This window comes from Olea europaea, chromosome 8 (assembly GCF_002742605.1).
Source record: "Olea europaea var. sylvestris chromosome 8, O_europaea_v1, whole genome shotgun sequence".
NCBI classification, from domain to species: Eukaryota; Viridiplantae; Streptophyta; class Magnoliopsida; order Lamiales; family Oleaceae; genus Olea; species Olea europaea.
The window spans coordinates 8,501,677-8,514,997 of NC_036244.1; the positions used below are offsets into that span (position 1 = coordinate 8,501,677).

Sequence of the window (13,321 nt, forward strand, 5' to 3'; positions counted from 1 at the left end):
ATTATTAGCCATAAAAATGGATTTAACTATTCATAACGGAAGTAGAAAAACAATAATTTGTCTTAGAATATATCACCGGATTTGTAGTAAAAATGTAGAAGAAAAATTAGAATTCTCGCATTAACATCTTCTTCCTCTTCCAATCAATGCGCTAAACTTTTAATTGCTTGATATTTTTCTTCTTTGAATTCCTCTTTTGATTCTCCAATAGTGTTTCTTGCCTCTCAATGTGTGAATCCCCTTCAAAAGTATGAGATAATTATATTTATAGATGCCTCCTCATATGTGTAGAAAGTAGAGCTTTTATAGACTTCAAGATAGGCCAAAAACACGCCTTAGATGTACCTAGGCAGAGCCTCAGTGCCATGTAACGGCATTGCGTCTCTGTTTTGGATCAGGGCGCTAAGGCGCCACCTCTTGGGTAGAAAATCAACACTGCACTTCTTTTAGTATTTTTATCATAACTTTTTTTTTTCGATATCCGATTGAGGCGATTTAAGATGCGTTGGAAATATAATTCAAAGAGATACAACTTTGCTTTAGACATCATTTTCAAATTCGATCATTTGCTATGTCAAAACGGGTTGACGCTAAAAACGGTGCATAACTTTTTTCGGTTAAAAATTGATGTATGATCATACTTTGATTATGTTTTATCCCTTTAACATCTTTCTTTATCCAATTGACTCTAAGCACTCTTGAATCATCATCATGAGGTCCAACACAACTTTTGAGTATTTACACTTTAGTCCCCGAACTTTGAATCTTTTATAACTTAGCCATTTTCTCCAATTTTGCCAACTTTTACTTATTTCCTTCAATCTCATCAACCTATACCACAACACCAAAATATACATTAAAACGCTCTAAAACTCATAAGAATTAACTAAATATCAAGTTTAAATTGTACCTAAAGTATGATGATGCTTATGAGGTTTTGAGTGATTCGGTGAAATGTGGCGAAGATGCACTTATAGGAAGGAATGGGTGGCAGCGGTGACATACATGACCTACTTGACATCTTCTCTTCCTTCTTCGTGGAGGTCTACTTGGAAGTGGGATATTTTATACTATTTTGTATTTAATATATTAAGGAATATAAAAAGTTCATTAAGATATGGAAGCTTCTTATTCCGCGACAACAAAATGCACTTTTTAACTCTTTCAAAAGCACATAAAAAAGGGGATTAGACATTTTATAATTTATTATTAGTTTTGATAGAATTACCTTTTAAGTAGAGCATATCATGATGGAAATTGTTCTCATCGTATAACTAGTCGTGGTAGCAGTAGATGATGGGGTACTTTTTAAAGAGGCCAAGTCATACATACCATTTTTTACTTTGACCAAAAATTTTTTGCCATTCACCATGGTGGTCTCTTAATGTGTAAAAAATAAAATTACCCTTATGTTGTTACATAATTACAAAAACATTATATTGTTTAAAAGACTATTATACCCTTTTAAGTTACAAAGAATTCCAAACACTTTCCACTTAAAATTTCAAAGCCAAATCACTTTTTTATCTGTTTACTCCAACACAGACAGAAACCGTTTCATTTTCCATCTGCTTCAACTTTGAAATCTCATAAATTATCAAATGCTCAGTAAAAAAAATTTATTACTAGCCATCACTTCAAATCAATAAGTATATTTACATATTACTAATTTCATTTTTGTTGAATTACTCATTTGTTTTAATCGTTAAAACTTACTTTTTACATGGGCAGATAAATTTTAACAATATTAGATAGATCTATAATTTTTTAAGCAAAATTGAAAAAAAAATCCATCTGAACAAATCCCAACAAACGGCCCACCGATTGGGCTGGCATCGTCCAATAACGGGCTAGATTCAGCTAGCCCACATGTTTAGGCCGTCTGGGTAGCGGTTTCAACTCTGGTTTAGGGCTCTCAATTCTTAAAGGTTGTGTCCTCCACTCCTTTCTAGAAATTTTTCAAACTTGGTGACACGACTCGTCCCAAATCTCCCTAATGGACCCGAAACGTGACGTGCGTCGATGACAAATACTGACTAGATATCAAATTTATCACCCAAACTGACTATGAGTTAATTCAAAAAATACGACAAAATCAAATGTTTAAAAAAAAATAATGTAATGGGCTCAAAATATTTACTTTGTGCTTTATCAATATGAGTTATAATATTCAACATGTCATGTGGCTCTCATTCCAAAATCATTAGGCTCTTTCAACTAAAAAGAATCAATTTCCACATGTAGGAAAATTACGGGAAAATATATGAGTTGATAGCTCAGTGAGTGGAGAAGTTCGAAAATAGATATACTTTTTCAATTTTTACATTTCTATCGAAAATCGAATTCATATCATTTGATAATTCACAAGATAACATCATGAAATTATAACCAAAGGTGAAATATTCACATAAGGTCGTAAAATATCATCTCAAAATCATGATATAAATATCAGCTAATAATCACGCTATAGTCTCATCACATCAAACGTGCTGAAAAATTCACCAAAAATATACCCTCTGACTGAAATATATAATCCTCCCCTCGGGCTAAGAACTTTCGCCACAAGCCTTTGACCCCTCCGTAAACGAAAGTCGGTCTCAAAGACCTCTCATAATCAATTCTAGAACACGGTCAAGGCCCCTCTGTGAACTATATATACACAATCAAGACCAATGTCAGGTCAAGACCCTCCATGTAGGATAGAACACAGCCAATGTCCCTCTGTGAACTAGAAGAAGTATATAATCATGGGTTCTTTTTTTGTCGATCTCAATATTGCATGTCTCACATACCAAACAAATCTCAATATCACATGTCTTATATAACAAGTCACAAATATGCTATAAATAATCTTTAATATTCCACATGCATTATAATAAAAGAGATTTCCATAATAGCCATATAATTCGAACACATAATTGCACATGCTTTGACAATATACTTAATTTATAAATATTTTAAAAATATTTATATTTTTTCACTCACAGTACTATGTTCGCAAAATCAACCCGGTTGGTAATCTGTTCTAATGCCAGTATCGTCGCCTGATATATGATATAGTTTTTAAATAAACAATTAATTATTTTCAATATTTTCAATAATTAAATAGGCGATACCCAAACTTAATCATTTCACGTTTGGACGATTTCTACAGTCTCTTTAATAACTAAAATTAGTTTTTCTTTCACTTTACTCAATTTCATAGTTTATTATACTTAACCCCTTTAATAAAAACTGAATTTACTCTAACAATCTAACAACTATAAAATCAAACATAACTTGACAATAAATAATTTTTTACTTATCTTTCAAAATTGAGGAATTCAAGCCTAATAATGTAGATCACTTAATTCCTAACACGTTGACAAAAAATTTCTATTTTTTTCTTCATCTTTTCCCTTTTTTCTTTTTTTTTTTTGCTTCCTTTCTTCTCTTTTTTCCTTCTTCCCTTTTCCTTCTCTCCTTCTCTTTTTCTGCTTTTATTTTAATGCTGTATGATGAAAATGAGAGGAAAGGAAAATGATTTATTGTTATCTCCACCGCCTCCACCGCCTTTCACTTCATTTTTTTAATTCTTTATTTCATTTTTATTTATTTATTTCGTTATTTATTTTTTTTTATTTTTTATTTTTTTGCTTGATAAATTTGACAACTTTTAGACTTTGACTTACACTTACTAAATGAATCGGGATATCACACTTGGGTTGCCATGGTAATATCTCATAATCCTATAATTTTATAAAAACAGCACAGATGTTAGCATATTCCCCATCTTTATAACTTGCTGGAATTTCAGAATTTAAAAGAAAATAGTTCAAAGGATCAAAGTCAATAGTTGAAGGTGCCTCATCCTAACTAAGTGCATCAATCATGTATATTTGGTGACACTCATCATCTTCCTCAAGTTGTTTAGTGATGTGAAAAATGTTGACTTCTAATGTTATGTTTCCAAAAGATACCTTCATTAGACCCTTTTTGCAATTCATAAGGGCATTAGTAGTGGCAAAAAATGGTCTACCAAGAATGACAGGAATTTTAGAATTAACACTCACAACAACATTAGATCCAAAACTAAGAAATCAACAGGATAGCAAAATTTATCAATTTGTACTAAGATACCCTCAACTACTCATCTTGGTCTTATAGTGGACCGATCAACCAATTGCAAAACTATAGATGTATGTTTTATCTCACCTAAGCCTAACAAGAAATAAATAGCATAAAGCACGAGGTTAACACTGACTCCTAGATCAAGAAGGGTTTGTGCAAACTCATGGTTCTCGATGACACGAGAAATGGTAGGACAACCATAGTCCTGATACTTGGGTGAGATCCTTTGCTCATGCACAACACTCACTTTCTCCGTTAATAAAGCAGTTTTCTTGACATGGTATTTCCTCTTTCACAGTACACAAGTCTTTAAGGATTTTACCATATGTGAGAACCTGGGAAATCACATGTAAGAGACGTAGATTGATTTTTGCTTGTTTAAGATGTTCTAAGATCTCATTGTGTTCAGCAACTTTTAGGGTAGGTTTGAAATCTTAAGGTAAAGGCATTCTGGTTGGGTTTTTTACTACCTCTTTACTAAGGTTACTCTCTTCTGAATTAATAGGGTTCTTTTCATTTTCCTTAAGCTTGGAGATTAGTTATATAACCTTCTCAGACCGAGTGGTTATGACATTTACACTATACCAAAATTAGTCGCAATTTATTTCATAGTCACAAAATATTTCTAGGTCACAAATTGTCAAATTATTGTTCACAATATAACAAATTTTTAGGTCACACATTATTTATTAGTTACAAGTTATATATCTCATTAGTGACACATTATTTATTGATCACACATTAACTAATGTATTGGTCATGATCAACTAAATAATTTGTGACCGTCACCTCACCACCTCACATCACATAACACCGTCATCAAACACAACCACTGCCCACCGCCAACACCACCATAGATAGTACTCTACACCTTCAGAACACAATACCGCACCATCGCCGCACCAAGCACCGAACCGCACACAGCTCCACTCCTACATCACAGAGCACTACAAACGTAGACCACCACTACACCCATAGCACACACCACCACAACCGCACACTAACACCACACCCACTTCTCACGACCTCGCACAACCACAACGTACAACGCATCGCTATACCCACATCACACAACAATCACGCACAGTACCGCATCGACCATAGAACAAATCAAAATCATGGAAAAAATTATCTACGACTCCATCGTTGCCACATCATCATCACATTCGAGCAATGCAAGTGTTTTCAACTGGTGATGGCTCACGATGTGGCATTAGAGCCTCTGCAAATAGTGGAGATGGTAAGGAGGGAAAAGTGAGAAGAGAGGGAAAGAGAGAAGGCTAGGGAAATATTTAAAGTTTGAAAGTAAGGTGGGTTGGATGGGGGTATGTTAATTAAATTAATTTTATAATCTTATTATTAATATTTAGAATTTTAATTAAATCTGATTTTTTGAAAAAAAATAATTTGTACTCTTAGTTATGAATTGAAATTTTGAAAACACTTAGTCCCCGTAACATTCACTTGTTAGAATGTTGCAGTAGACCTCTTTGACAACATTCAATTAATGAATGTTGCATTTTAAGTAATGTAAAAGAGCATTTTTGTTGTAGTGCATGTAATATATTTTTATATTTATAAAGAGAATGAATCGTGTATTACAATTGCAAATTGACACAACTAATATCGACTAAAAGTTTAAAATATCTATATCATTTTGTTTCATTATAATGATTATATATATATTTTTTTATGACCGTGGATGTTCGGACCAACTTACGCGCATCTCGACTAATTCTACGGGGCACTGAAGTTTACAGCGAGATACTCATCTCAGTAGCCCTGAGGGGACTCGAATTTGGTGACCATTGAAGAGCAAATATAAGGTCTGACCACTGAACTACCCCCTCAGGGTTTATAATGATTATAATTATATAACTTCAATTTATAATTTTTTTTTAATATTACAATTTATTCTTTAACGTGAAATTTTTTACTAGTATCTATGATTTAACTTATCAAGCCCTTGTTCGGCCTCCATTATGTGGCAATTATAATTTTTGGAATAATATTTTTTTGAAGAATATGTGGCTGAAAAAATGTAAAAGTTTTCAGCTTACGTATAATATTATTTTTTGGAAGATTGTGTGATTGAGAAGAAGAGAGAGAAAAATAAATTGCTGGGATATATATATATATATATATTTTTTAATTTTTTTTAATTTTTTTTTTCAATGTTAAACCATGATTTTAAATTGAACAAAATAAAAAAAAAATGGTTTGGTTTAAAAATTGAAGTGATTTTGTTTGGTTTGAAAAAAATTCCATAGTGCTTTAAATGGTTTGATTTGAAAATTCGTCTCAAACGTACCAAATCGAACTGTGTCAATCCCTAATAAATACTCAGATGCGTGATAGCAAAGTAGGCAAGATGTTAGGCGGGTGGAAAGGGTATTTACCTATTTGATGTTGGATGGGATCCATTTGAAATTTTAAATTGTTTTAATGAAATAAAAGTGGTCCGTTAGGTTCATTTAAATGAAGGATTGAGATTTTTTTGTCAAATGTAATTGTCAAAAATCTTGGTACAAAGACCGCTCCCCACTATTTATTTTAGTTAAGCATATTTACACACGTTATAAGTTTTATTGTACTTTGAATTTAGCTAACATAATATTTTCAAATATCAATCTTTTTACTTATTGATTACAAAGAGAAATTCATTTCAAGTTTTTCAATGCCATTTTTTATATTCCTTTGCATCAAGAAAAAATTTGTTTCTCAAAAAAATAATTTCATGGAAAAAGTTTAGTAAAAAACACTTACATTCCTCTCATCAGACCATTTGTAGCACTCATAGCTACAGCTCTAACTCGATTATTTCCTAATAATTGCTGTACCTCATAAGTCACATCATTGATATCAACACATCTGAGATCGCCAAATGTTCGGGAGTTCCTCTATTCAATCCTTTGAACCTTCAGGTACTGTTTTATTCAATATTTGTTCAATTACTCTTTTACCCGCAAATGCAATATAGGTATTGGGTTTAGCAATAATAATATCGCCCAACATACCAAAACTAGCTGTTACCCCACCAGTTTCCTTAATTTTTACATAAGGCCAATGTGTTAAAAACAGTTATTTTATTTAAGTAAACTAAACAAGCAAGCCACAACATATTCTAACCTTCCCCCCTCCCCTCTTTCGGATTAAGCTTCTCCCATTGTGACAATTAATCGAATCATGTAAGGCATGTGCCCATGACAAATATATACAAATATTCCTATAACAAAAAAAAAAACACACACACACACACACACAAATTCTTTGGAGGAATAAAACATAGTATGGAGCAAATGTCGAAATTACGACTTTAATTTGAGAGTTACCGTTAAATATGTTCTCTATAAATTTGAGTATCAATATATGAATACGATTTCAATTGACACATTAGCGAATCTACTTGGAGAACCAATGTAATTAAATTTTTAATGATCACGAGGATAATGAGTTGATAGGATCCTTTTTTAAGTCACCATGCAACGGAATGGGGGGGAAAAAACGGGAATGAAATTATCCACCCACTCTTCTATCATCCCACTCGTGAAAAGGAAATTCTTTACATTTATGCATATATGTCTAGACAACCTAAGCCGTTCTTTTAATTTATCTCTACATCTCCTCTTTAACGTTTTCACAATCTTAATGGTACCCTTACCGAGAAGAGAAACGACGCATACTTTAAAAACACGATAATTAACGGTCATTTAAATATCATAAAAGTGGGATAGGCACAATAGTTAAGGAATGTATTCTCTGGTCCCAGAGCAAAAACTAGTGCAAGCACGCAAATGCAAAACAATACGATGTTAATGAGCAAATCATAAAGAATCCAAGATAAAGCAAGTCTAAAGAAAATTAAGAACCATAAAGAGAGGAGGGAGGAAAAAAAGGCACAGATATCTGTCTTTAAATGATACTCCGAATTATATCTCATATAGGACTTTAATTTGGTTCCATTCTATAACCTGGGAGAATATATTAGACTTTAAATGATGCTCCCAAAAGCCAAAGTAAACAAAGAACATAAACGGAATTTCAGGGTTAGAATCTGATAATCGACGAAATAGTAGAAAACAAGTAAACCATTGATGCATGGAAATAACGGCTGGAATAGTGAAATAACTGTTAAAAAATCAAATTTTTGGGATGAAAAATTGTTACCAAATGAGGGCTAAGAGTGCTTTTGTAAAACAAACTTGATTCAAGACATGGGGAAATTTCATATCTAAAAGATTAAATATGACCAATTTGAAAACAATGAACAAGGTTTATTATTTCAAAAATTAGATATTAATTAATTTTATTTATGAAATAATAAATTAAATATATTAAGGTCATAGTATTATATAATTTATTGTGACAACTATGTATTTATCACAATTACAGATGTCACAATCATAAATAACAAATTCTGTAGGTTATAACTTATTTTCGATCAAAAATTTATCAAATTAATGGGTCATATATTATTTATTAGTCACAAATCTCACAAGTCACAATTTATTTTATAGTCAAAAAAATAAATTAATTGATTACAAAATATTTTTTGATCACAAATTATCAAATTATTTGTCACAATATAACAAAATTCTAGATTATATATTATTTTTTTATCACAAATTATCTATTTTATTGATCACATATTATTTATCGATAACTCTCTAACCAATTTATTGGTTACAAATTCGTGACGATCACCACCATTCGTGACCATCACGTCACCACCTATAGCACATAGCAACGCCGTCAAACACAACCACCGCCAGAGCCACCACCAACACCTCTGCAGACAACACTCTATACCTACATCAAATGGCACCACACCGTTCACAGCACCTGAAGGACTTGAGTTGCAATTTTTTTATGATCCAAGAAAAATGTTTGTAAATTGCAAAAAGAATCTTCACCTTTCACGCAAATGTAGCAGTCATCACGTGCTCACTCAGTCACTCTCTCTCGCAATATAAGCACACGCTCAATCCAATACTTGCAGTGGAATTAACAATTCACTTTGCAGAGTATGGAGGAACAGAAGCAGAAATTCTCTCAATTCAAAGGCCAGCCAAGGCTTCCCAAATTCGCAATCCCCAACCGCTATGATCTCAAACTGAAACCCGACCTCACCGCATGCAAGTTCACCGGCGCCGTCGACATCTCCGTCGACATTGTCTCCGTCACTAAGTTCCTTGTTCTTAACGCCGCCGAACTCTCCGTCAGCCCTGACTCCGTCAATTTCACATCCAATAATAAGGTCATTGCTGAAGGAAAATGCCGTCCTTCAATTATTTCGAATCATGTTGACTTTCTCTTTTTCTTACTTTTATTTTTGGATTAGATTTAATTTTGTTTGATTTATTGAATAGGTGGTTGAGGCGTTTGATGTGGACATGTGTGAGAAGGATGAGATAATGGTGTTGGAGTTTGAGGAGAATTTGCCGCTTGGAGTTGGAGTTTTAAGCATGGATTTTGAGGGGACCCTCAATGATAAAATGAAAGGGTTTTATAGAAGGTATCTCTTTTATGGTGTAGATATTTCTGTGCACATATAGATGAATATTTGTAAATGCAGTTAATAATTTATAGCAGGACATTTTGCGGGTTCTTTTTTAGCTATCCTAATTGTGGCTGGATTCCGTTGTAGTTGCAGTTTAGGCTGTATATATCGAGGTTTTTTTCTTCATAATTTTCCTTAAGTGCATTTAATATTTGTTTGTGCCTGTATCAGATTGTATATGTATAGTAGATTTATTGGAGGTTTTCGGCCAACTAATAGTTCTTCTTAAACTGGTCTTTGAAAAGTGGCATGCCTGTGCTTTTCTCAGGACACGTCTGCACTGGCAATATATATATATATATATATATATATATATATATATAGATAGATAGATTTTTTTTTAAATTTTTTAAATTTTTGGTTCTTCACTATTTTTTTCTTTCTTTCTTTTCCCTTTTTTTTTTTTTTTTTTTTTTTTTTCCTTCACAAAAATTCTGCATCCAGAATTACATGTAGCCAAAAATTTGCAGCAGCTATATAAAAATTTAAAAAAGAAAAGGCAAAATAAGCATGCTAAGCACCAAATGTATAGTCTGATTGTTCAGTAATTGGAAGAAAAAAGAACTAACTTAAGAAATCAACAATCTGAGAATGCCATTTAAAGATTCAGTGGAATAACAAAAAAGAAAAAAACTCAAACCCCACAGCATATCTATATACAAACAGCCCCTTTTGCTTCTATAACCTTATCAAATGGCTTCAAGATTTACACAACTGATTCTAAGCTCCAGAGTTTGGCAACATCTAGAGTCATTTTTGGAATTTCAACTACAGCTAACTCAGTCAATTTTGGTCTCATTAAAATCTAATCGTATGTACCTGGATGCGTTATTTGTATACTTTTTCGTCCTCAAGTTAATGTATTATATTAGTTTACACGTGTTTAGGGTTAAGATTTACTATGTTCACATAACTAGATGTGTGTTTACTTTTAAATAAATATAATTTTCTCCGGTGCTTATAAAATTTATATTAGTAGCCCATCGTAAAGTTTAATCCTGGCTCCGCCCCTGGCAGCACCTATGACCATAATGAGGAGAAGAAAAATATGGCTGTTACACAGTTTGAACCAGCCGATGCAAGGCGTTGCTTCCCTTGTTGGGATGAACCTGCTTGTAAGGTATTGCCATTTTTCTGTTGCCAAGCACATGCGCTTGTATCCATGTGGTTACCATTATAGAGGTGGTTTGAGAAACCTCTTGATACTTTAAATCTTGTCACGGAATGTGCATTTCATAAAAATCTTATCACGGAATGCAAAAACCTGGCCGCCCTTAACATTGCTGAAATTTCCAAAAGGAAATATAAATTTCTCTAGTTTTCCAAGGATAGTAGCCATGACAATTCACCTTGACAACAACGGTCGAATAATTTTTTTTACACATTTCAAGATTTTACTATTGCCCTGTTTGGTTTAGATAAAAACCAGTTTTTTAGTAGATTTTGATAAAGTTGATGGAATGTGTGGTTGAAAAGTTGTAAATCCCTTGAAATGTGTAGTTAGAATTAATTACTAATTTTGACTTAAAGTTTAATATAACTTTTAGTTGAACCAAGCAGGGGCTATATCTGAGGAATACTTGGTAATAATTAAATATAATAAAATTTAATCAAATAAGACTAACCACGGTAGACAACGGTTCAGTTTACTTGCTGATTGAGATATCTCAGTCTCACATCTTCCAATTCCAATCCCAGCGTTAAATACAGAATTAGTTTTAGTTATTCGAATGGGAGTTGTTACGTAATTAGCTGCCTTTTTATTTCAAATTGCTCAAGGAATCTTTATAGTTTGACCCTCGTTTTTTGTTCACTTTAAACTTGCAATTCAGGCTGCTTTCAAGATTACGTTGGAAGTACCAGCAGAACTCATAGCTCTTTCCAACATGCCAGTCATTGAAGAAAAAATCAGTGGGAATCTTAAGACAGTATATTATCAAGAATCACCAATCATGTCCACGTATTTGGTAGCAGTTGTTGTTGGCTTGTTTGATTATGTTGAAGATCACACCCCTGATGGTATATTTGTTACTACCTTCTATCTTGTGTTTGATCAGCATGATTATTTTTCCTTTCCTAGTGACAAATATCACATTTCATAGGAATCACTGTTAGAGTATACTGCCAAATTGGCAAGGTAAATCAAGGGAAATTTGCCCTCGATGTTGCTGTTAAAACACTTGGCCTTTACAAGGAGTAAGTGTACTTGTGATTTATCATTGCGCATAACACGATAATAATTATATTTTCAGTTTCTTTTAGCGGATACATTTTTAGATGCTTATGCAACAGACTGAAATTATTCTTTCCGCTTTAAATTTATTGAATAAAAACTGCAGATACTTTGCATTGCCATATTCTCTGCCCAAATTGGACATGATTGCAATTCCTGATTTTGCTGCTGGAGCTATGGAGAATTATGGACTAGTTACATATCGAGAAACTGTTTTGCTCTACGATGATAAGCACTCTGCAGCTGCTAACAAGCAAAGGGTAAAAGGCTCAAACGATATTTATCAAATTTCCTGAGTTTTAATTAGTGAACTTATATTGTTGTTGGAGACCTTACAGATGCTTTGAGTTATAATCGTAAAAATTATATCCTATTTAGGTTGCCACTGTAGTGGCCCATGAACTTGCACATCAGTGGTTTGGCAATCTTGTGACTATGGAATGGTGGACACATTTATGGCTGAATGAGGGATTTGCAACATGGGTATTTTAATTTTTTTAATTTTTTTTTTTTTTTTTTGTACTCATACATGCTTACGCATTTAAACTATTAGTTGCTTTATTTTATATTTGTTTTTGGTCTTTCATGGTTCAGGTGAGTTATTTAGCTACTGATAGATTGTTTCCAGAGTGGCAAATTTGGACTCAGTTTCTTATGGAAAGTAATGAAGGGCTTCGACTAGATGAGCTTGCAGAATCTCATCCCATTGAGGTAAGTAATTAGTATTTGTTGGAGCTCGCTAGAAATGAATATGACATTACTATATTTGCTCGTTGTCTTCATCTTAGAATTTAAATGTTAACATCGATCTTCTTTTCAGGTGGATATAAATCATGCACGTGAAATTGATGAAATTTTTGATGCAATCAGTTACCGAAAGGGTGCATCTGTCATTCAGATGCTACAGAGTTATCTTGGCCCCGAATGTTTTCAGGTTGGATGCTTTCTTTTTCAAACTTTTTTTCTTTAATTCTTCCCATGAAATTGTTCCAATTTCTAGATGTTTTATGTTGGTGCTTTTGTCATTTTAGTTATGTATTTGTTTTAAGTTGTGTTTCTATATATGAACCTAAAACTTTACTCTCGTCATGCTTACTTGACTAGTAGATTGAAACATGGATATTATAAAATTCTTTCATCTCAAATGTAAGATAGTGCAATGTTTAAGGATTTGGGATTGCCTTATAAATCTTATAACACATAGTGGATTCTTAACTTTTTTATGCTTCTTTATGTTCTCTACTTTTGGTTCACTCCTTTCAATCATATGATATCACATCTGCACTGGTCAAAGCCATAAATAAGTGCTAACCAACTTGCTCCAAACAATTCAGTTCTCATTGCCAAATAGAAGCCAATCCAGTTTCCTGTATGGCGTCCAATTAATTCCCACCTTTTCAGGATTGGATGCTCCAATT

At 32.9% G+C, this 13,321-nt stretch overlaps 1 protein-coding gene across 1 annotated transcript in view; it reads left to right on the forward strand.

Moving 5' to 3' along the window:
• The first annotated feature begins 8,936 nt into the window (after positions 1-8,936).
• Positions 8,937-13,321, forward strand: part of LOC111398246 (aminopeptidase M1-like) — a 39,795-nt gene continuing 35,410 nt past the window's right edge. The window contains exons 1-9 of the mRNA XM_023025173.1: positions 8,937-9,367; positions 9,480-9,625; positions 10,688-10,790; positions 11,503-11,689; positions 11,773-11,866; positions 12,010-12,163; positions 12,282-12,386; positions 12,498-12,614; positions 12,724-12,837. Coding sequence (XP_022880941.1) covers positions 9,137-9,367; positions 9,480-9,625; positions 10,688-10,790; positions 11,503-11,689; positions 11,773-11,866; positions 12,010-12,163; positions 12,282-12,386; positions 12,498-12,614; positions 12,724-12,837 — 1,251 coding nt within the window. The 5' untranslated portion in view covers positions 8,937-9,136. The remainder of the gene's footprint in view (positions 9,368-9,479; positions 9,626-10,687; positions 10,791-11,502; positions 11,690-11,772; positions 11,867-12,009; positions 12,164-12,281; positions 12,387-12,497; positions 12,615-12,723; positions 12,838-13,321) is intronic.